This window comes from Dromiciops gliroides, chromosome 5 (assembly GCF_019393635.1).
Source record: "Dromiciops gliroides isolate mDroGli1 chromosome 5, mDroGli1.pri, whole genome shotgun sequence".
Lineage (NCBI taxonomy): Eukaryota > Metazoa > Chordata > Mammalia > Microbiotheria > Microbiotheriidae > Dromiciops > Dromiciops gliroides.
In genome coordinates, this window is record NC_057865.1 from 1,928,306 (window position 1) to 1,952,279 (window position 23,974).

Sequence of the window (23,974 nt, forward strand, 5' to 3'; positions counted from 1 at the left end):
GCTCAGTCGGATTCTCTGCCTTCGATGAGAGGGAGGGGGTTCAGGACCAAGGGCATGAGAGACGCCCCTCCACGACACGGTGCCAGAGAGCCCAGGAAGTCGTTCCCACAAAGCTGGCTGCCATGCCACCCACCCCCGGCGGGGAGAGCGAGGAAGGGGATGCCGCTAAAACTGCTCCAGCCTGGCCTCGAGACAAAGGAGGCTGGGAGATGGTGAGAAGGGGGTATTCACAATTTCCAAGTGCTTCAGGGAGTTTCACTGATCTGAGTTGGGTGTGGCACTCGGGAGACCCGGGCCACAAAGAGCAGTCGCTAAGGGGACCTTGGACCTGACGCCTCCTGTGCTAGTTGAGTTTCCCGGTGCAGCCTCACGCCATTGGGTGGGGAGGGATTCAGCGACAGGAGACGAGAGGTAACTTTTGGGTTCCTGTTCAGTCGGCTTTCAGTCCTGTCTGACTCTCGATGGCTCCCGCTGGGGCTTTGTTGGCAAAGCTGCTGCAGTGGCTGGCCAGTTCCTTCTCCACTCACTTTTCAGATGAGCAAACTGAGGCAAATGGTGAGGTGACTTTCCCAGGGTCACCCAGCTCATGTCTGGGGCCAGAATCTAATTCAGCCAGGAGTCTTCCTGACTCTATGCTTGAGTAAACAATGAGCTGCTCGTCCTTTATAGGGTTAAATGCTTCCTTGTATTCCCTGTGAGGCCATGGGCCATTTTTGCCTGGAGGCTAAAACATGGTTCCTGGTTGAGTTCAGCTTCATTGCTCTGATTGCCGGCCACAGGCTGGCTCCTTTTACTTCCCCCTTTCTCTGTGGGTGACTGAACTGGCTGCCCTGCAGGCCTCCCTCACAAATCCCTGCGTGTTTGTGAGCGCTCGTGCACACTCGTGTGCGCTTGTACACAAGCTTGCCCGGGGGTCTGGGGGAGTGCAGAGGGGCAGAGAAAGGCAGGCAGACTCGACCTTTTCCCCTCCAGCACCCTTAAACTGGTGATGAGCCCAAAAGTACATAGAGGGCCATAGGAAGGGAAAGGCAGCCCTTGGATCCAGCTCGCATCCCACTGACGGCTGTGACGGGGAGCTGAGGTCTTTCCACCTGAAATCCCTCTTTCCAAACAAAACTGAAACGAAATGTGGCCACAGTCCTTAGTGAAGAACTTGCCTCAATTCACCTTTTCACATGGAATGTCTCAGTGACTGCTTTTAATGTTGCCTTGAGGCCGTCCCTCCTTCCATTCATGTCCTTGTTCAAGCTCTCTGAAGTCTGTCCCAGCCTGCCTCTCATCACCAAGTCTTGGCTCTCCTTCCCTCACACTCCCCCAAGTGGGCTTTTCCCCCTTTTATGGTTTTCCTGAGTCCGTCTCCCTGTTCCTGGCTCTTTCTCTCCCTTGCTTTGCTAGTCCAGCCTCAGTCTCCTTAGAGAGGCGGATATGAAGCCCCTGGCTTGGGTCCTTGGCCAGAGTAGCCTCTGGGGCCTACACTGGGTTGGGTTTCAGTCCTCTTCAAACATGATGCGTTGGCCTGGGCGGCTCCCTTTTCTTTTCCTTAGCGCCTGGCTTTCTCTTTGCCATCTGTGTGCTTGTGGGGGAGGGTGCTGAGGGAACCCTCTTTAGGAAGAGCTCGGGCGCTCTTTCCTAAGGCTTTGGCCTCACTGGGGATGCTGGCTTCTTTTCCCTGACCACTCTATCTCTCATCCATTCTCAGGGCTGGAGTGAAGTCTGGAGAAGGCTCATGTGTCTGCCCTTGACTTGGGCACTCAGATTAAGGAGTAACATTGGTTCTTAGGCCTGGGGCCTGGGCATGTGGTGGCCTCCCCAGAGGGGTCTTCACAAGTTTGGCCAGGACCCACTTGCCTGCCCGTGGGTGGGCTTCCAGGACTGTTTCCCTTAAGTCTGGCAGCTGATTCCCTCTTAAAGGGGGGGTTTGGGATCTACTTACCGAGTCAGCACAAAATTCATGTCCTGCCTGTGATTTTGTGGGTGGTACAAGTGCTCTTATTACAGACAGGGCTGAGCTTGGAGGTCCAGGGGCCTGCGATGAAGAGGTCTTGGGTTTGACTATGCCTTGGAGGCAGGCTCAGGACAGGTGCCTCCACCAACCCGGCTGGGAGCCATCTCCTGGGCCAAGGTTGGCTCTGTTTCAGGGTTGGTACCTGCTGCCTTGGCTCTGCCTCCACCCACCTCCTAGGTAGAGTGAAGGCATGAGGCCTTGGCAGCCAGTGAGCTTCTGCTGGGGTATGGAGACTTGGGGAAATAGTTTTCCCCATGCCCCACCGCACACACACGTGCATACACGTGCACACACACAGCGCACATGCACACACGCGTACACACACACGCACGCGCATGCACATGTGCATACTCTCACACAGCACATGCACACATACTCACACAGCGCACATGCACACACGTATGCACACACGTGTGCACACACACGTGCACTCTCTTTGACCTCACGGGCTTTCAGCTTGGGATGTTTTGCCACTCCTGTCCCCCAGCACTGGGTTGGGCACACCAGGGGCTCAGGGTCCATTGGGATGAGAAGCATGAAGGGAATGGTGCCTGAGGCTCAGGGTATCTTGGGCCTTGAGAGCAGAATTCCGGCCCCCTCCCCTCTGCCCCAGGGGCACAGAGCAGTAAGCCGTGTCCCAGCAGAGCTTGGCTGGGTCGTCCTGGGGCTGTGCAGTCTGTCTGCCGGGGCAAGTGGCTTTGGTGGCCCAGTGCTCAGGCCTCCCCGTGGGTCCTGCCTGGCCATGGGGGGGAGGCTCACGCTGCCCTGCGGCTGGCTGGGAACGTGTCTGAGTTCTTACCAAATGGCGCAGGTGGGAGGGGAGGCCCGTGCCCCGAAGTCCCAGGAGCTTGGTGGCAGCTGAGTATGTGCAAGCTCGCTGCTTCTGCCAGCAGCCAGGCCTCTCTAATGGGGAGATAGCCCTTCTTAGGGATTCTCAGTGGGTGGTGCTTATACAGGCCATCGCCATCAGTCATGGGACTGATGGGGGGCAGGGCCCCAATAAGGCAGTGTGGTCAGGCAGGCAGCTGCAGGACTCGCCCCGCCCCCTCCTGGCCAGGCCGGGGCTGCAGCCGCCTCGAGTGCGTGCTTTCAGCCTGGGAGCTGCTGCTCGCCTGTCTCTGTAGACTATGGGGGTGGGGGTGGGGGGGGCAGGACAAGGGCAGCCTTTAGCTGCTGCTAAAGGCAAGTCTTCTATTCCTAATTAGCGGGGAAGGGCATTCTGATTCAGTCAACCAACCCATCAGCACGCACTTGGGAAGGCCTACTGTGTGCCTGTCTAAATGATGACAGACAGGTGGTGCAGTGGACAGAGCACAGGACACACACTCAGCAAGACCCAAGTGCAAATCCTGCCTCAGATGCCTGCTGGCTGGGTGACTGTGGGCCAGTCACTTCACCTCGACTTGCCTCAGTTTGCTCATCTGTAAAAGGGTAGCAAAGCCGCCTCTGTCCCAGGGGACCATATTATAAAGCACAAAGCGCGTGCCTGGCACATAGTAGGTGCTGTGTGTGAGCAGTTCTTATCCACATAAAACAGGGTGGGGGGCGGGCTCAGGAGAGGGAAGGAGCCGGAGGCAGAGGGGATTGGAAGGTCTGGGGCAAGGAGGCCCAGGGCCTGCTGCAGCCCATTAAAGTCAGCGGACATGAGGCCCCTCCAAGAGGTCCAGGTCAGGAATCAGCCTGTGAATCCAGGGAGGACGGAAGAGGGTGCCTGAGGCTGCCCTGGCCGCTGACCCGCTGACCGGCTGCCTCGCTCCATTCATCAGTGCCACATCTCCTAAATCTGCTCTCAGTAAGAAGCGGGAGGTGATTCTCCGTGACTGGCCCATGGCCATCCCTCAGCTCCTATCAGCCCATTCCCTCCTCCGGCCCCATGTTTTTGGAGCAATGGCTTTGCTTTGAGGTGGCGCTCTCCATTTTCCACCCTCTAGCTCACCCTTTAAATGCAGCCCTGTGTTTTACAGATGTGGGGCAGACATGAAGCTGCTCGCCTGAGGTCTGAAGTCTGCTCCCTTCTGCCCGCCGCGGGTGTCTGGCATCAAGGAGGCAAGCTGCCCCGAGGGCATGGGGGCCACCAGGCTGAGCGTTCTGTGACTATCGTAGTGGATGGGGCCCCTGAGCATTTCTGTTGTAGTGATCAAAATGTTAAAAAAAAATCCGTGGTCCCTAGGGGAAGAAGCCGGGGCTGCTCTAAAGCCACCTTCTGCCTGGCAGGGGGCACCGAGTCTCCTGGGAAGGACACGCCCACATCCCATTTTGGTTGCTGAGCTCTCCAGAGCCCCCGCAAACTGGGCATGGGGTGGCAGTCACCTGCAGCTTTCACCTGCCTGGGGGCCCACTGAGAGCTCACTGTCATCCCTGACAACATTGTGGGCTTCCCACCCTTGGGGAAAAGGCCCCAAAACCCAAGCATTGAAGAACACACTTCCTTTCTGACCCGGGGCCTCTGGCTGGCCCACACGGGCTCAGAGTCAGCACCAACCATCCCCAGGCTGCCGGTGCAGCCTCAGGGGCCAGAGATGAGGACGAGCAGTGCTGTGGATCTTGGCCTGGCCTGGCCTGGCAATGCAAAAGGGTCTGGAGGCTTAAGGAAAGAGACCCGGAAGGGGAAATCAAGCTGGGCTCGAGCCTAGCAGAGGACCTCAAGGACCGCATGGGGTGCCCTTAGCCACGAGGCTTCATGCCCCCTCTGGGACAGAGCGAGCCAAGACCAGGCTGGGGGAGGGATTCCACCAAGTGACTCCACTCATCATTCAAGAGCATAATTGTACTTTTTTATTAGTAAAACAATTGTTTGGCTGGGCAAAGGAACCCAAAGCTAACCTCATTAGACAGATAGTCACCCGAGGCTGCTGCAGGGTCTCAGTGTGTGGTCGATGGAGGGGCTGGCTCCCCTGGAGCTGCGGAAGGCCCCTGTCCGGGGTGGGGGCAGGTCTGGGCGGATCAGGAGACATCAGTCCTGCTGCGTGGCCCCAAAGGGGTAATACTGCGGGAACTCGTGGATGACTTTGAGAGCATCATTGTAGAGCCTGAGATCTAAGGGGAGGAAGGGTTTTGGTCCATCAGCTGGGGACAGTCACGTCTCTGACGAGGTGACCTGTCGTTCCTACTCCCCATCGATCTCAGCACTGGGTTATTTAGTCTCTGGCCAGTGCCCGGCCTGCCTGCACCTTATCCCGGATAAGCTCGGAAGGTGGAAAGAATGACCCACAGACAGACGGATGGAAGAAAAGCCGAGGCCAAACAAGGCAAAGGATGGACCCCGAGACAGAAGGCTCAAAGCTGACATTTACTGCATCAGGTTCCCCTACAAAGGGCTCCCCTCCAGGGTACGCCAGGGGCTCATCACCCTGGTGCTCCGTGCTCTGGCAGGGGCGGCCAGAAGATACCCGGCGGCAGGCCGTGTGACAAAGGCCCCTCGTCGGCCCGTGGGAGAGAGGCAAATGAAGCCAGCTCTGAGGCACCGCCCCCCATCAGCAAAGCATCAGCGGCCACGCCGGCCCCTAAAGGTGCGTGAGGGGCTGGCAGGGCTGGGGGAGGAGGGGGCACCAGGCCCCCCCAGGAGACCTGCAGCAATCTGCAGACCCAGACCCCAAAGTTCCTCTGTGGAGGACGCCCTTGGGCCAGCTGGGCACCAGCAGCCCTGTTCACATGCCACGGAAAGGGCCGTCCTGGGCACAAGTACAGGAACCAGTGGGGCTGAAGGGCGCCTCGCCACCGCCCAGGACAAGCCGCTCTCAGAGGCAGCGTGAGGGAAGGAGACGGCCCGGGAGGGAAGTGCTCCCTTCTCTCTTCCTTGATGGGGTGGGTGGTGGGGAGAGCCTGAGAGGGGTCACCTACACCTTCCGAGGTCACAAGCTCACCGAGGGGTCAGATTCACTTGAATGATTTACTTTGCTAAAGGCAAGTTAAAGCTGGTGGTCAAACATCAGGAACCCCCTTTTCTAGAGCTGAGGCTCAACGGGCAAGTGGTGCCCTGAGGCTGGCAGAACAATGACCCTTAGCCACCCTTGGGATGACCTCACCCCCTGGCAACTCCAAGCGACTCACCAGGCGTTCTTGGAGCTGGACAAGCACAGAACAACCTGGACAAGTCCTGCGGTGAATCACACTGGTCACCACCAGCACCCCCGCTCCCTGGGCAGCCACTAGTGTAAGGACCAAGACTCCCCCCCCCCCAACGGAGAGTTGGGGTGTGTGTGTGTGTGTGTGTGTGTGTGTGTGTGTGTGTGTGTCAGAGAGGGGGGGGAGGGAGATATGGAGGGAGGGGCAGGGGGAGGGAGAGAAAGGAAGGGGGGAGGAAGGAAGGGGAGGGGGAGGGGGAGGAAGGAAGGGGGAGGGAAGGGAGGGAGGGGGAGGGAAGGAAGGGGGGAGGGGAGGGAAGGGAGGGAGGGGGAGGGGCAGGGCCGCTGGGGGGGGGCAGGGCCGCTGGGGGGGTGGGGGTCCCCGCTCACCGAAGCTGCCCTTGTGGTCTCGGAAGGGCAGGTAGGAGGCGCACAGGATGGTGCCCTTGGCCGTCACTTTCCCGATCACCTCCAGGACGCCGGAAATCTCCTCTTCCAGCTGACAAACCCGAGCCCCCCCAGACAGTGCTCCAGGGTCTCTCAGCGCACAAGAGGGGGTCCCCGACCTCAGACCCCCGCCCCCCGGGGCCCCTGGGGAGCTGGGTCTCCCGCCCCCCGGGGCACAGCCCCCCTCTGCCTCGGCCCCCCCACTCACAGGCTGGGTCAGCTCCACGGTGACCGGCTGGCCCTCCCCGTCCGCCAGGACGAAGGACTTCCCACTCGGGTGGATCTGAAAGAGCGGCGGCTCGGTCCAGACGGGCCCCCCCGGCCCCCGCCCCGCGCCCCCCCCCCGCCCCTCCGGCCCCCTCCCCGGGCCCTTCCTCCGCGTCCCGGGGGGCCCCGTTATCCAGCAGGCGCTGACTAAGTGCGCGCGCAGCGCCCCCGGCCCCCCGCACCTTCTCCAGCCGCCCCACGAAGCACACGGGCCGGTCGATGAAGTGCGCTATGTGAGCGGCCCCGATGCGCGTCCGCGGGAGCTCCAGCACCTCCGCCATGGCGGGAAAGGGGCCTGGGGCCTGGGGCCGGCCCGAGGGGCGGGACTTCCGGCCGCCGCGCCCAACCCGGCCCGCCCTCCCCCGGAAGTCGCCGCCGCTTCCTCCGCAGCCCGCCGGAAGTTGGCGTCGGTTTCCTGGCGACGACCGGCGTCCCGGAAGTGCCCCAACCACCGGGCCGAGGAGGGAAGGAGCGGGACGGGGAGGCGCCCCGGAAGTGCGAAGGAGGCGGGACCTCGGCCGGGCCAGGTACCGAGGCGCGGGGGCGGCCGGGGCGGGGTCAGGTCGCGAGAGTGGGCTGGGAGCTGACGTGGGTGTTGGGCCCACGCACCCGCCTCAGTGTCCCCATCGGCCCACGGGGACGCAGACCACTGGAGTGTTCGCCGGCGCCCCCCGCGGCTCGGCCCACGAGGGGCCCCGCTTAGAAGGGAGGGGGGTCCGGTCTTAACAAGCTCTTCTTAAGGCCTGGGCACCCGGTGCCTGCCCTCACGCAGCTTCCCTTCCCGCGTGGGGAGGGGAGGGGGCTCGGCCCCGGCCCAGGGTGCTGCCCATTGCCCACCTGGCCTGCTCCCGCGTCTGAGGGCCCTTGGGGGGGTGGGGAGAGCCAGATGAGAGGAGACAGCGACCACAGTGGGGTGTAGGCGTGTGCGCGTGCGTGCACATTGTGCGTGCGTGCGTGCACATTGTGCGTGCGTGCGTGTGTGTGTGCGCGTGCAGGTGTGGTATGCAGGTGTGTGTATGTGTGTACACACTGCAGTGTGCATATGTGTGGTGTGTACACATTGCACTGTACATGCAGGTGTGGTGTGTGGGCATATTGCACTGTGCGTGCATGTTTGGTGTGTAGGTGTGCATCTGTATAGGTGTGTGAAGTTGCTGTGTGTCAGCCATGTTAACTGCCTATTGTGTGAAGTTGAGGAAACCATGCATGTGTGTGTGCGTGTGTGCGTGTGTGTATGTGCGTGTGAGATTTTCACCTGACTGATTCTCCCCAGTGGGAAGAGGAATGGGGGGGGGGAGAAGAAGAGAAGCGAGCACGGGAGTTGTGGCGTGTAGCATGTCCCTGTACCTGGCACGGTGCTCCCCCCATTTTATAGATGGGGAAACTGAGGCAAACAGGCTGTGTGACTTGGCCAGGCTCACCCATTGGGAAGCATCTGAGGCTCCGCAGGCAGTGCTTCTAACCCTGAGCCACCTGCCTACCCTTAGGAGCTAATCCCATGTGGTGTCAGTGTAGACAGTGAAGTCGGTGAGCATTTATTAAGCACCCACTGTGTGCGAAGCTGCGAGAGACAAATACAAGCAGAAAGGAAAAGGTCCCTGCCCTCCTGGGGTGTGGGCGGGGGGGTCCCTTGGGTATTCCGCTGCAAAGAATCACACTCTGGCATAGCCCAAGAACATGGGCTTTTATCTGAACCCGAACAAAAGGAAGGCCAGAGCTTTTATGGAAGGGGGGGGGGGCGCGACCTGACAATGGACAGTTCCTTTGGGGAGGGGGGAAGGCTTGAATGGGGGGGACTGACTTCTGGAATTATCTCTGTGCCCCCCCCCCCGTAGCCACGCCCCAGGTAGTAGCCAGGCCTCCCATGTCTTGGCCGAGGTCGAGTCCCTGGTCACATTCTAAGGCAGGAAGAGGAGACCCCCTGGGGAGCTGAAGGGAGGAGAGGGTCCCAAGGGGCCCCAGTACTGAGGAAAGATGTGGGGGAGGGAAGCAGCAGAGCCTGGAGGGCAAGGGTGGGCCTGGGACTGAATTGGGGCATCTCTGGGCCTTGCCCACCTCCCTCTGCTCCCTTGCCCCTCCCTAACAAACCCAAGTTTGTTTGGCTGCTCCCCTCTCCCTCCCCCTCCCCCTCCCCCTCCCCACGGCCACCTTTCGTTTTCCGTGTGTCTTTACCATGTTCTGAGTGTGATCATGAGTGTGTGCACGTGTGTGTTAGAGAAGTCTGAGGATGTGCGAGGGTGTGTGCGTGTATGTGCCCCTCCTCTCTCCTGTGTACCCCCACGCCCCCCCACAGGTATCCCTTCCACATTGCCTCCCCCACCCCAGAGTCTGAATGTTTTCTTTTATGGGGTGCTCACAGCACCTTCTTGTAAAATCGGGGCTCTGATTTTGGTCACGGCTGAGTGACCTTCGGGCCTCGGCCTGCCTTCTGCGGCTCCCACAGAAGTCCGCCCACATTCCCATTTAATTTCTTAGGCCCACCTGCTCCATCCGGAACCGCGATGGAGAACTGGACAGTGGCCTCTCCTCTTCCAGCAGTTGGGCTGCCCGAGGATTCTCCTCTGGCCTCTCCCCACACTTGTAGCCTCGCTCTCTTTTCAGATCCCAGTGGAGAAAGAAGCCGCTGACCATGTTTCACTTCTTCCGGAAGACTCCCGAGCCCAAGAAGGTGCCGGTGGTGGAGAGAGAAGCCGATGGATTCGTCCTTCTGGGTGAGGCCTGGCTCGGGCTGTCCGGCCTTCTCTCCTCTCCTCCCTTCCGTCTGTCCATCCTTCCTTGAGTCACCTGAAGTAGCTCTCTGGGAAGCCGAGGGCAGGGCAGGGATGGAAATGAATGAAAACAGGACTTTAGACTTCAGAGTGATGGGGGCTGACGTGCTTTGTGAGCCCCCAGTAGAAGTTCCCCCCGGGGACCCTCAGGAAGTGACCCCCCGGACGTCAGAGCCCCCTCAGTGAGCCCGGAGCCCGGAGGGCTCATGACTCATGGCAGACTGATAGCAGACGCCACCCCCCCCCAGGCCCTCCCCATTCCTTCTGGCACCTCCAGGGCTCTGCCCTTGGCTCCTAGATTTATGACTGTAGGGGAGCCCTTAGTCTGTCTCTCACATGGCAGAAGAGGAAACAAGGCCAGAGGCCGGTCCTTGTCCAGGACCTCCGTGGGGCACCTGAGCCGGGGCCGTACCCCTCCAGACACCCCCCGCACAGCCCTCACCTTTCCTCCTGAGCTGCAGCCCGGGATCCTCCCCCCCACCCCCAGCACAGCTCCATCTGCTGGTCCAGGAGACCCCCAAGCCAAGGCCACTCCTCACTGGGGCTGCCCTGCTTCTGTCCAAGGTACCGCCATCCTTCCAGCGGCCTCCCCTCCCCCCACGTGTAATAACCTGCCAACACCACCTCCTTCTCCTACCAACTCCATGGGGTCCCTTCCTCATTGGCCTCCCTGCCTCGCCTCTCTCTCCTCTGTCCTGTCGCCCAGCTGGCTGCCACACTGAGTGGTGGCCTTCAGGCTGAGGACTGACTGAGGGCCCTTCTCTAGGAGCTGCTTCCGTGATGAGACTGGACTCTTGTGTTTGCCTTTTAAAGGCCCCTCTTTGGGGGCTGATATCACTCCCGTTACATCCTAAACAAAGTGCAAAATGCCTGAGGGCTCCTTCTCTTTCCCATCGTCAGCTCAGTTTGGAATCCTGGGAAATGGTTTTTGGGGTCCTTTTCAGGTTCCCTTTCATGAGGTACCTGTGAAGCACGGTGCAGGAATTTTAATTGAAAAATGTTCTAGGTGTCTTTGTTCTTCCGCTAAAAACAGTTTTAGGGACCAGAAGGCTGACTGAGCATTTAAAAAAGGGAAGATGAACAGGAAACTGAGTTGGGGGGAAGGGGTGGAGGGCTGATGAGCTCAATGAAAGAAACCGTGACCTGAATGTACTGGTTTACCATCCATTCATTCATCGATTTGCGGTCTGAATTTTCCCCGTCATGCCGCTTTAACTGCAGAATTCTGGTTGGGTGTGTGTCTAACCTGCAGTGTTCTTGGAGGCTTTGCTTGTAGGTGTTTTCAAGTCATTGCCTTCTGTGTTTGCGTCTTCAGCTTCCCCGTCCCCAGAGGGCTCTTTATGGTCAGATTCTCTTTGTGTTTGCTTATCCTTCGACTGTTTTCTTGACCCTGGACTTGACGTTAATGTTGGACTCTGCTCAGACCTTGGACGGATGTCTGGCCTGAACTTTCCTCTCTGCTCCAGGGCTTCCCGCCCTGGTGTTCTGGCACTGGAAGGCTCCCCTCACCACAGTGGCTCCCCAATGTCTGTAACTCTCCCTGTCTGTCTCCCTAAGCTGCTCTGGGCCGGACGCATGACTTCCTGTGACTCTGCTTGGCTCTCCTGACCAGAATGTTCTGGCACATTTTCTAGGCTGCGTTGGAGGAGGTGGGTTGGGTCAAGGGGCTTCTTCTCACTCCACCATCTTGACTGCTCCCCACTTCATGTTGCCTCCACCTCTTGTGAATGTTTGTGAGATGAGAGACTCCTCACGATCTTCCACCATCCTGCCTGTGGGTTTTACAAATGAGTTGCTATCGTCCTTGCCTGCCCATTCTCTCCACTTAGAAGATCAGGTTTTTGCTGGCGGTGATGGTTTCTGCCATCCTGTTCTCTGTTGCTGGGTCCACTTGCCATTGTTCAGTGTCAGTGACTCATTCCATTAAGTGGTCTGGATCTGGCTGAATCGCATGCCCTACCTTCTCACTTTTATTCTTATTTGCTGACCAGGGGCACCACTCTGGACTTGACTCACAAAACCTGGCAGAGGGCTGGATGGGGGTGAAGTCCCAGGGAGTGATGCCCATTCACCCTGTAATTATTGAGTTCCATGGTTCAAACGTGATTCCCTGCCTGGAGATGGATCCTTTCTCACCCGTCGGTCTTTGAACGAGGGGCAGGCTGGCCTCTTTTTGTCCCAAGTGGAGCCTGGAATTGGGCCCTGGCAAAGCCAGGGGCTCCCGGAGCTTCCTTTGCTACGAGCTCCAACAACGGGGTGATCTTGACATCATCCCTCCTGGGGCCCTCCCTCCCCAGGGAAGGTTTTCCAAATGCTGAGAAAGTGCCTTTTCCTTTTCTGAAGGTTACGCTGCAGCTTCTTAGACCAGCTCTGTCATAGAAGACTCCAAATTATCTTCAGAAATCACTGCTGAGAGCCAGGGTCAGGGATCCCGAGAAGCAGAGTGACCAGTCGCACGTTTCCTTGGATAAATTGGAAGTCACTTCATCTCCATGTGAAACAAGTGGGGGGGCTTTGGAGTGACTCGGCCGGTGCACAGTGAAGCGCTTTGCCAGCCAACAGCTGGAGATGCAGCCATTCTCTTCAGAGGCCCTGGGAACAAGAGCGTCCTTCCCTGCCCCTGGGCTGCCATGCTGGGAATGCTCTGGCCACATGTTTGTCAGGGTTCTGGGCTGTGACTCACCCATTGTTGCTCCCTGCCCTGAGTGTCCACGGAGCGCAGCCAAGGTCTGTTTGTCTTCCTACCAGGAAGGAAATTATGGAACCAACTTCAGATCTCACAGAAAATGAACAAAGAAACTTTGCGACTAAAAACTTGCCGTTAGAGAAGTTTTATGTTTGGTGAAGCCCCAGGAGGGAGCTGAGGGACTGCAGTGACTTGCCTAGGGTCATTCAGCTAGTATCTGTGGTGAGACTTGAACTCCAGTCTTCCTGACTTGAGGTCCAGCACTCTTAGCCACTGTATCACCAGTGGCTGCTTCTCTGGAGGATCCAATAGTCTGCACCGTGAGCCCTCTCCTGTCTTCTGTGTCGCCAGCTGCCGGCTAGAAGGTGCCACAGGCTTTGCAAGTACAGCATGTGTAAAACAGAACTCAGATGCTTTCCCCATAACCCATGTCCTCCCCAAAGCCCCCATTTCCTTGTTTCTGAAACGAAGGGGGTTCATACTGATGATCTCTGAGGTCCTTCCAGGGAACCTGAGGTTCCACGGTCATTCTGTCACATATGTGTCAGGGTGGGGCACACACAAGATGGGCAGAGTGAGGGGAGGACCCCCCACGCTGGGCACTCCTTGAAGGAAGAGGGACTTCAGCTGAGCCTGGGGGGAGTCAGGTCCCCAAGGGGAAGGAAGGCTGGAACACTGCAGCAATGGGCGTGAGGCTCCACAGACTTAGGAGGAGATGGATTGTGGCTTATGGGAACAGCGGCTGGTCCTGTTTGGCTGGACTGTAGGGAGTGCTAGACCGTGAGCGCACGTGCACGTGTGTGTGTGTGTGTGTGTGTGTGTGCGTGCGTGTGTGTGTGTATGTGTGCGTGCGTATATGTGTGTGCATGCGTGTGTGCATGTGCACGTGCAGCTGAGGACATGGGGACCATGTTGTCCATAGGAGTTTCTGTGCTGGGTCCTCACGGCTGTGGGGATTCCTGAAGCTTCTGTGATAAATGGAGGGCCAGAAGCACGATCACCCACTTTGGGAATCAGCCTGGCTATAGGGGGATCCAGGAAAGAGGAGGTAGAGGAGAGGGGCTCGTCCTGCCACGTCCCTTCTGTCCCTCGGCTCTCTTCCCTTACCAGGGAGGAGGATGATGAGCCTTCTAGCTTCGGGCGGAGAATTCCGAATAGAATCGCACCTGTCTTCTCACAAATACAGCATTTTTCCTGGTGGTTTAAGTCAATATAAGTCATTTGGAAGGTAACACATTTGTGTTCAGGTCAGGGTCGGTAGGCCTCACGTAGAAGAAGGGGTTTGAGCTTTGAAAGAGACTAGGAATTCCAGGAGGGGATGGTCAGAAGGGGGGACAGCCTAGGCAAAAGCCCTGAGGTGGGAGATGAGTGTCATTCATGTGGACCAGCATGATCAGACTGAGTCATTGTAACATCTGCAAACGATTGGAGTGAGGCTGTGGAGACGCCAGGTGCCAAACGCAAATTTCCCGGCTATGCAGTTGCTGACGCTGCCAGCTCTTTGTCTCGATGAGCCGGGGAGCGGGTTCCCACTGGGGCAGGACTCTCAGTGCCAAGCAGAAGAGCACAGATTGGAAAGCCCATTGCCTCATTCCACCCCGCCCCCATGTCCCCATTGCCACCCTTGCTCACCCGCCAATCTGCCACCGGGAGAATTGTAGTCGGAGCAATGCTTTAGAAAAAAGCATCCCGTTAGAGAGGGAAAGTCCAGTCGGGGGGGCTGTCGGCCAACAAACGTTTATGAATCATTGACTGTGCCAGCCAGCCGGGTGGCATTTTGTGTGTGCGCCCACTGTGTACTGTGAACTCGGTAGGGATACACAGAGAGGCAAAAGTAGAGGAGGCCAGCCGATGCAGCGGACAGAGTGCAGGACTTAGAATCAAGAAGACCTGTGTTCAAGTCCAGCCCCAGAGACTTCCTACTTGTGTGACCCTGGGCAAGTCACTGAACCCGTCTCAGCCTCAGTTTCCTCATCTAGAAAATGGGTGACTATGTATGTCTTCAAGCTTTACCTCTTGGGGTGGTTGTGAGGAGCAAACGACATCCCCTCGTTAGAGCCCTGTGAGGATATGAGAGTACCACGTGAATGTCCACTCTTGTTAATGTTCTTTCTTGAGGTGCTCAGCCCTCTACTCCATCCTGCTGACCTTTTCAGCCCTGTGTGCCCCCCTTGGGGGGAGTTCTCTGTTCCAGCCCACTCGAATGGGCAGCTCTGCCTTTTGTCATCTTCCCCTCTCTTCCTCTTTCTGGGCCTTTGTTTACACACAAAAAATGTTGTGTGGAGAAGTCCCACTCTTGGAATGATTTCTTCTCGGGTCTCTCTGTTGGTTTCCTTCCTTTCTTCAAGGCCCAGTCAGTGCCTGCTTCATATCAGTCACTATGTTGGACACTGGGGTACACAGAGAGGCAACAGTCTGATGCACAACAACTGTGTATGAACAAGATGGGATGGGAGAAACTGGAGAAGAATGATGGAGGGACCTTCTGAGCACTGCCTTCCTTGTTCTTTTGTCCCTCTCAGGCACTCAGCAGGTAGCTTGTATTTCTTTTTTCCTGTATTTGTCCTGCCTCCTCTACTGGATTCCAACCCTCTCGAGCAGGGTTGATGTCCTGTTTACCTCTCTATCTCCACTGAGCCAAAGACATCACGGTCAGATAGAGAGGGAGTAACCGCGGCTTCACTTGAGTTGGTGTCTATGCGATGGGACAAATCCTAAATTCTGAGGAGAAAAGAAGTCATTTGCTCGTCTCTTGTAATTTTCTTCTAAGCCTCATTGACTTGCCAGATGATTTGACTCTTCGCTTCATTTCGCTGTGTGTGTGTGTGTGTGTGTGTGTGTGTGTGTGTGCGCGCGCACACACCTCACCTGTTCTATCTCTCTCCATGTAGACAACTTTTTTTCAGAGACAAGAGAACTAAGCCATTTGTCCCTTTTACTTAGATATAGAGTCAACGTAAATGAAGAATTTACTGTGAGCAAAGTCCTTTCACTGTCATTCTGAAAGCCGGTTTTGTGAGGGGCCTAGAAATACAAACGCAGCTTTGACCGTCCAGCTTCCCAGAAAAGAAGACTTTAATCCTGGTTAATCCATTGGTTTGGCCTCTTGTGGCAACAGAAACGTTCAGTTGTGAGTCTTGTGCTGGTCCCTCTTGCCAGAAAACTTGGATCCTGATCCCCTCTGTGATGGGCTGTCAAGAGTTGGTTGTCGAAGGTCTCAGCCTTTAGCAAAGACTGACCCCTGCTCATCTCGTCTCATCTGTCAGTGAAATCAGGTCGGGTGCCTTGTGACCGCTGGAAACCAGGAGCTCGGGGCATTGGCTTGGGCGTGATGGCAGGCACCTCTCCCCTGAACACAGACCGGGGCCTTGGTTGGGAACATCTCGAGTGGCTTCATGGTTTGTAGACGCTGCAAGTTCCTTGGCAGTTGTTTAGCCCAGGTGAAGGTCTTCTATGAATCCGCTCCTTCTGCTTCTCCCCTTCTAACAAAGTGACCTCACGTGGACTCTCCCATCCCTCCCACCCTCTGCACCTTCTACACTAAACTACTCAGCCAGTTAGTGAGCATCCACGAAGTGCTTGCTGTGTGTGGGGCACTGCTCAGTGCTGGGAATACAAATGCCAGGAGATGGGGAGATGGCCCCTGTTGCCCAGGATCTACACTCTAATGGGCAAGATAACACACAAAAGGAAGGGGGAGTGGGGCGGGGAGACAAGAGCACCAGAACCTGGCAGAGGAGGCCCGGAGGGGAATCAACCTGGCCGGCCTGGGCACCCTCCCATAGTGGGCAGGGAGAAGCCAGAGGGAGCATGGTGGGAGTCTGGAGGGGAATGAGAGGTGTCAGTTGGCTGAGGGGAGTTCCCTACTCTTTAGATTTCCACAGTTGTTCAAGCAGTTAGGTTGGAACTTCTTTAGTTTCATATTATATCTTCTCATTGTTATTCCCAATGTGCTTCATGAAAAAGTAGAAGTAACAGTGAAGAGATAAGAAGGCCTTCTGACCTTGACCAGACATTCCCAAGGGAGTGTGTGCCAGGGAGAACACAATGTTGGGGTTCAGGGATTGGTTCTTACAAGACTTCAAGAAGGGGTGCTTCCCTCCATGTGGCAGAAATCACAGACCTCCTCTTGCCCAGGAAGGATGCTGGAGGGAGCCTCTGCCTAGATTCCTGTCTACACAGAGAGACTGGCCAGACAGCGAGTTTCCCCAAGGTGTTAGCTTCTTTTACATCACTGCTCCTGGCCAATAGCAAAGTCCACCCTCGTGTTTGTGTGAGTTGTTTACAAAGTAATTTCTCATACGTCTGTTTACCCACGTCTTCCATAAGGGGCTCCAGTGTTCCTTGGTGTTGTCACAGGAGAAGTAGGTGGTGGGGGATCCTTAGGTATTCTTCTCTAAAGAATCACACTCTTGGGGCAGCTAGGTGGTGCAGTGGATAGAGCACCGGCCCTGAAATCAGGAGGACCTGAGTTCAAATCCGGCCTCAGACACTTGACACTTACTAGCTGTGTGACCCTGGGCAAGTCACTTAACCCCAATTGCCTCACTGGAGAAAAAAAAAATAATTACACTCTTGCACAGAGTCCAATTAGAATAAAATGGGCTGGGCAGCTAGGTGGCACAGTGGATAGAGCACCGGCCCTGGAATCAGGAGGACCTGAGTTCAAATCCAGCGTCAGACACTTGACACTTACTAGCTGTGTGACCCTGGGCAAGTCACTTAACCCCAATTGCCACACACACACAAAGAATAAAATGGGCTTTTATTTGGGCGCTAGAGAAAGTGACCAGGAGGGGAGTTGAAGACTTCTCCACAAGGGAAGGAGATGGCTTAGAAACCTTCTCCTCTCAGAACAGAGAAAGGGCGAAGCTTTTACAGAGGATGAATGGAGTGACTACCTGACAATGGACAGATCCTTTTCGGTGTGGGGGGAAAGGGTTGAATGGGTAGGGGGTGTCCTCACTTCTGCAGTTATCTATGTCCCAGGTGCTGCGTATCTCCCCTGACTTCTTAGGTGTGTCCTTCCTTTAGCTTCTCAAAGAAAAAACTTCTGAGTGTCCCCAGGCCCCCGTCAGTACTGAGAAACATGACATTGGCCACCGGCTGATTTCTAGAAAGTCTTGAAAAGGCGTTTCAGCTGCAGCCAACAAAGAAGAGATGACCAGAGAAGTAAAGTCCTTTGTTTGTCTTGCTTTGAAGGTGACACAGCAAATGAGCAGAAAGCCGTACCACAAGATGGCCCCTCAGAAGAGGCCAAGCAGCCTTCCGAGGTAAGAGGGGCCCCTTCTCGGCTGGCCTTTGGCAACGAGCCTTCTCAGAAGGTGAGGGACAAGCGGCGGCAGCTGGCTTGTGTGCTGATTTCTGCTCTTCCTCTGAAGTCAGGTATGGGGGTACAGGCCAACGGCTTGCTCCCTCTCTATTGAAGATGGTCTTAGGCACCCATCTTAATGTTGGAGGGAGGGCACCTGCGGGGGGGGGGGCATGAAGTGAAGGCACTCACTGCTTGTCCTCAGTTTTCCTATCTGTCTTTTCATCCATTATTTCTGGGGAGCCCCTAAAACTTGGGGTGTCTGGGTTCATTTTTTGTTCCATGATGACCTTTCTTCAATAGCTTGTGCCCAGAACTGCCTGCTCCAGTCATTTCCCCTCCTTTTTCTGTGGCTCTTGGCATTTTGGCCTAGAAGCCTGACTCATTTCCGAGCTTGCTCTCGCTCTCTCTCTCTCTCCCTCTCTCTCTCCCTCTCTCTCTCTCTCTCCCTCTCTCTCTCTTTCTCTCTCTCTCTCTCTCCCTCTCTCTCTCTCTCACGATCGCTCACTCGCTCTCTCGCGCGCTCTCGCTGTCGCTCGCTCTTGCTCTCTCGTGCTTTGAGAAGGAGGCACGACGAGGCCTCTGCACCATTGGCTCCTTCTCTACTCACAACTTCCACATGTCAGCGCTGGACAGATTTTACTGGGGTCTGGGGGTGCACTCTTGACACCTCCACAAATGAATGAATGAACGAAACGATGGATGTCAGAAGTCAGACTGCCCCTCTACCCCACCCTTTCTGCATTGATGGGCCTCCTCTCCCCACTTTCTTTCCCTCTCTTCCCTGCTAGAGGGTAGGCCCAAGTGGTCATACTCCAGCTGCTCCGTGACCATCCCAAAGAGAGACAGGTGAGGGCTGTGGCCTGCTCTCCATGACCGCTCTGCTTTGGCCAGGTGCCTGGACGGCAAAGCAGACTGCATGGATGGGGAGCAAAGAGGAAGGGAAAGCGAGTGGAGGCTGTGATCTGTGCTCAGGAGCGTTTCTTACTGGCCTGAACCAGTTGACCCCGAGGTCAACAAGGGATTTCCTTGCAGGCTTTGGTCACTTGTGTGGGAGACGGGAATGGGGGCGAGGGGCAGCGAGGTCTTTCCTCGCCCTTCCTGGTATCCCCTCCTCCTTTCGTCCTGCTGTCCTGCCAATGTAGACTGTAAACACAGGGCACCCGTGGCTTCCTCACGCACGGTCGGTCATTGCTCTCGGAATCGCCCTGGTTTTTACGGAGGCCTCGTGGCGTCCTAATGCCTTTCAACATGGGTGGCATCATTGTGCTTCCTTCTCCAGAGCGTTCTTGTTCTGAATGCTGACAACGTCCCAGAATCCCAAGCCACCTGACAACAATAAGCACTCAAAGTCAAAGCCAGGTCTATGCGCTTCCTCCCATTGTTGCCTGAGAATTAGTTAGGGCTCACTCTCCAACAACCAGATCTCTTTAAAAGGGTGAGAAATCATTGAAAAGCCCACAAGGTCAGCTTGTTAAGAACCCAAAGTGGGTTCCCGAGGTCACGGAGGAATGGGCCAGACAGTAGCAGGAGCAAGTTGCTGTGGGTCTCATGAGGAATAAGGCTAATGAAAACAGTGGTGAGAGCGCAGGACTGGGGGTGCAGACAGAATGTCCGGAGGCGGTGGGATGCTCTGTTGGCAGTTTACACAGGAGAGAGTGAGGGTCAGTCTGGCCTGCGGGTGGTGTGGGGGGCCGTCCTGGCATTCCTTTGGGGATGTAGTTGACTTAGATTTTAGCAAAGCTTTTGATATAGTGTCTCACAGAGTTCTTTCTGAGAAGATGGAGAGGGATCGAACCATCACACGGCTTCCAAACTAGATATTCAGGGTGTCAGGAGGTCTCCGGTGGAGTGCCCCAGGGATTGCACTTGGCCATTTTAATCAATGACTTGGATGACCTGGGAGGGGAAGCTGGTCCAGTGGGGATGACAGGCAGGCTCCAAATGGGGCTGGGCAGGCCTGAGCATTGGGATGATAATGGCAAATTCAGCGGAGATAAATGGAAAATCTTGCACTTAGACACAAAAAATCAACTTACGGGTCTAATGAGGGGAGGTAGGGATCGATAGCTTTTTTTCTGAAAAAGATCTGGAGGCTTAACTGGACATATGCTTGTTCTGAGTCAGCAGCGGCGTCGTGGGCGTCGCATAGCCTTGTTCTCTAGCCCGACCAGAGCTCATTCGTGTCTGGTGTTGGGTCACATCTGGCTCCATGGCTCAGCCAGAGGGGTCAGAGAAGGGTATTGAAAATCAGTCCAGAGAAATGAGCCTGTTGGAGAAGAGAAGCCCGAGCCTGAACCTGGGGCCGGCTTGGTTGTGTGTGCAGGAGGGACTGGGCTTGTCCTACGTGGTCCCAGAACCAGGGCAGAACCCGGAACAGCCAGGGGGTAGGGGGCTGTGAAGAGACAGACAGACGTGCTCTCAGGGCCGGGCTGCCCGGCCGAGCTCCGAGCACTTGGCAGCGGGGCTTCCTTCAGTGTCTGGCTGGAACAAGAGGCTGCTGTGAGAGACTAGATGGGGAGAGTGAACGAGTGCCAAAGGCTCAGGCTTTGAACCCGCCACCTTGTAACTTGTGGAGTCGGGTCAGTCACTTCACACTCATGGGCTTCCTTGTCCTCACCCATAAAGGACATGGTGCTCACAAAGCTGCCATGAGCAGGGGGCTTTGTCTGCCTCCTCCCCCGTCTGGTGGGTCCCTGAGGGACGGAACAGAATATAGAGCGAGAAGGGAAGAGAGCCCAGGACAGCGTCCTCTGGGCTCCCACAGGGACTGTGACAGCGTGTGTGTGTGTGTGTGTGTGTGTGTGTGTGTGTGTGTGTGTGTGTGTGTGTGTGTGATGGTATGTGTGAGTGTGCATGTGCATATGAGAGGGTGTGGGTATGTAGATGTGTGTGAAAGTGCATTGTGTGAATGGATGGCTGTGGGCGTGCATGAGTGGGGAGTGTGGATGCGTGGTGACAGTGAATGAGTGTGAGTGTGTGGGTGTGCGTAGGTGTGTCTGTGAGAGTGTGTTGTGAGTGGATGGGCCACGCGTGCATGTGCAGCTGTTCCGGGGGAGGAGAAGCTGCCCTGGCTGTGAGGCAGCCAGAGAGGACAGACAGGAGGTCCCTGGGGGTGGTGGTACCAGGGTGGGTGTCCCCAAGGCCTCTGTGGGAGCCTCCAGGGCGGAGCTCTTTGCTCGCCCTGAAGATTGGGGCTGTCTGTGGCCGTTGTGGACCCCGGATCATCATCTGGGTGGCCACGGCCTCCTGGGGAGGGCTCGGCAGCCACAAGGTGATTTTTGTTCTCTTTAGGCAGACGTGGGAGACCAGCCCTGTGGCAGTGGGTCGGACCCTCCAAAGGCCGTGGAAGACCAGACCTTGGAGAACAACACCCTGGCATCCGAGCTTCTCAGGGACGTGCCCTTCACCCTGGCGCCCCATGTGTTGGCGGTGCAGGGCACCATCAGCGACCTCCCAAACCACTTGCTGACCTCTGCCCTGAATGACAACTTGTCTCGGTTCTGGTATGATTTTACTCTGGAAAATTCTGTGCTCTGCAACCCGTAGTGGGCCTTGGGGGCGTCTGGCTCGCCCCAGCGGAATGCTCGTGTCCGACCTTGTTGCTTAAGTGTTTGCGTGTCATGATTCTCGCTCGAGGACCTTCAGGAATCACCCATTTCATCGGCATTTATGTTGTCGCCTTGTTTAGGAGCTGGAGACATTGATATCCAGACGCAGGCTCAGTTCTCCGCCCCCTCCCCTTGTAAGAAAGGGGACTTGAAATCACTCCTCAGTGTTTGAGAAAAGCTCAATGGGAAATTCGCCACCTGAATGTAGCGCCTCCGATTTGTTCTGGAGAAGCTGCGACACGTGACATCCTGGTGACCAACACACTACAGGGCTCATGGCTGGGAGAGGGAAGGGTGGGTTCACCTCAGTGTCCACAGGCCCAGGGCTGGGCTGGGGCTGGGCTTGGAGGCCCACCCTTCCTCCCTGCGGGGAAGGCTGGCTGACTTGGGCCCACCTGCCTTTTTTCTTTGCCTTCACACCCCTCGGTGTCTCTCTCACCTTCCTTCTTCCTCTGTCCTTTCTGTCACTGGCTTTGCTTTTTCAAGGACTTTTTCGCTGACACTTCCCTGTGTGTGAGAGCGCTAGACCTAGAGTCAGGAAAACCTGAGTTTGAATCTGGCCCTACATACTCGCTTTGCTGTATGACCCTGGACAAGTCATTGGCCCTCTGCCTTTCTCCATTCTCTCATCTCTCAAATGGAGAGAACAATAGCCCTTGCTCCCAGGTTGTTCTGGGCATTCAGTAAGAGACTCTGCACTAAGCGATTTGCAGACAGAGCGCTGCCTCAGCGCTAGTAGACGTTGTTCCTGTTATTGTTGTCGTCACCACCACACATCCCCAGGTTATGTATGGATCAGCTGGTTTGGGTCAGCCTCCATCTTGATCATCAGCCGTCAACCAGGACGACCGCGCTGGGCACGGGGCAGACAGGAACCCCAGGAGACTGTTTGTTGTTCAACTGTGCAAACCTCCAGTGGACCTCCACCTGTGCCACAGCATGGCCCTCTTAGGCCAGCGGCTGCTTGGGCAGGGAGAGAAGACTTCTGGGAGATGTGCCCCTGTCATGGATGCGCATGGGTGCATCAGAAGCGAGGCGTCCTGCCAGACATAAGACTGCCCAGAGAGGCGCCTGTACTTCACGTGGCACCTCTGGTTCACGTGGACTTGCTGGGAGAGGGCGGCAGGCAGGCTGGATGTTTGTACACGCACAAGGGAGTGGCATTATTTTGTTAAAACTGAGCCCTGAGGATGTGACCGGAAAGGACCTGGCTTACTATTTATATCAGCAGCAGAAAGCATTATTTTTATAATGTCCTGGTCTCACATGCCCCAATAGATCTATTTTTACACTTTAACCAGTTCTCCTGAATGTTTTGTCAGATTTTATCTAAAACACTCATGCATTTCGTCCCTCTCTGCTATGTTGTGAATTTGCTATTATTTGCAGCAAACATTTACGATTCTATTTAAGTAAATGAGAATTAAAATATGGAGCATTAAGAGAATAGTTTCTTTTGTATTATTCAGTGTCTGTGTTCAGCGGTGGGCACGCTACAGAGAAACAGAGCGTAGTCGTCTTCCACAAAAAACACCCCCCACTGAGCTCTAGGACTGGGAGGGCCCCTCCAGGGGTGGCCTCCTGGGTGGGCAAAGGTCGCCAGCTCAGCATCGAGCAGGGGGAGCCTTGCTTGGGCCCTTCCAGATGGGAGGCTTAGGCTTTAGTGTGTGGAAAGCCTGGATCCACCCGGGCCTTTGGAGCAGGAGGGTGTAGCTAAAGAGGCTCTGAGGACAAGGCCGGCCCTTCTGCTTTACAGACCTCCGACTGCCCCAGGCCACAGCATTTTGGGAGCTTGAGCTCCTCGCTTTGCACCTTCCACGGTGAAGACATTGGATCGGCAAGTTCCACGGATAGAGAAGTCACCCTCAGCACTTCACATAAATGCCACAGGCCGTTGGCAGAGCAGTAAGAGGCTGAGCGGCCTGACGGATCGACCACCTGCTGGCCTTGGAGTCAGAGGACCTGGGTTTGAATGAGGTCTCTGATAGTCCTTGGTTTAATGGCTGTGGGCGAGTCCCTGAATGTCCCTGAGCCTGTTTTCTCATCTGTAGAATGGTAATAATCACGGCTCTGGCACCTTCTAATGGGAGCCATGAGTGGGATGGTGTTGAATATTCTTCACTCGCCTTAAAAGTGCACTCGATCAGTGTGAAGTGAAAGAAAAGAGAGGCTCTCCCTCACGTGCCGGGGACCGAGGAGGGTCTGGCTTGAGTTTCTTCATTGCTGCGTAAGAATGTGAAGAGTCTGCCATTGGAAACTCCAGCCCCGGACGGTTGTGAGGTCGCTCAAACGCTCTGCTCCCTTTAAATACAGGGGGTGGGTTTGGTGGTTGCCTTTGGTTCTGTGTCACGATTGTTTCCAGATAGCTCGTCCCCCCAGAACTTTCCGGGACACTTGGGCCAGGGCTTTGATCACTGCGCACCCCTGCCCCCAAGGCCCTCCCAGCTGTCATTGCATGGGATCCATCTCCCCTCTGGGCACCTGACCTGCTTCCCCTCCGCCTCATGGTGCCGTCCCCCACTCCCTCTCCACTGCTCCTGCCTGTGCAATGTCTCCACACTTCCCGCCCCGCTCTGGGCTAGGCCCTGGTCCTCTCCCCAGAGAGGACTCAGAGAGCTCACTGCAGCCACCCTGTGAGAGCCGGGAGCACTCTCTGTGCCCGAGGAGACGAATTCCTCACATTACCTCATACACCATCACTTGTTTTTGTCCAGAAAAGTTTTCAAGGTTTCTCCTGGTTAGCAGTGACCCAGCGTGTGCTCTGGAACAAGGTCGATCTCATCAAATTACAGTTTAGTCGGGGAAAACACAAAGT

The 23,974-nt window shown here is 56.2% G+C and overlaps 2 protein-coding genes across 4 annotated transcripts; one reads left to right on the top strand and one right to left on the bottom strand.

Annotated features, from left to right (window-relative positions):
• Window positions 1-4,757: 4,757 nt before the first annotated feature.
• Window positions 4,758-7,127, bottom strand: RPA3 (replication protein A3). Its single transcript, XM_043967770.1, has 4 exons — window positions 6,966-7,127; window positions 6,725-6,799; window positions 6,460-6,568; window positions 4,758-5,041 (listed from the first exon to the last, which is right to left on the bottom strand). Exons 1-4 carry the CDS (start codon window positions 7,062-7,064, stop codon window positions 4,959-4,961), a joined length of 366 nt encoding a protein of 121 aa, XP_043823705.1. The 5' UTR covers window positions 7,065-7,127; the 3' UTR covers window positions 4,758-4,958.
• Window positions 7,128-7,204: 77 nt separating this feature from the next.
• UMAD1 (UBAP1-MVB12-associated (UMA) domain containing 1) lies at window positions 7,205-22,603 on the top strand. 3 transcript variants are annotated; one of them, XM_043969083.1, is made up of 5 exons: window positions 7,205-7,310; window positions 9,385-9,494; window positions 17,440-17,561; window positions 20,843-21,054; window positions 21,240-22,603. In XM_043969083.1, exons 2-5 carry the CDS (start codon window positions 9,413-9,415, stop codon window positions 21,253-21,255), a joined length of 432 nt encoding a protein of 143 aa, XP_043825018.1. In that variant the 5' UTR covers window positions 7,205-7,310; window positions 9,385-9,412; the 3' UTR covers window positions 21,256-22,603. The 3 variants fall into 3 exon arrangements, with proteins under 3 accessions (XP_043825018.1, XP_043825017.1, XP_043825019.1); XM_043969082.1 differs by having other exon boundaries at window positions 20,843-22,603; XM_043969084.1 differs by having other exon boundaries at window positions 17,440-17,510; window positions 20,843-22,603.
• Window positions 22,604-23,974: the final 1,371 nt, after the last annotated feature.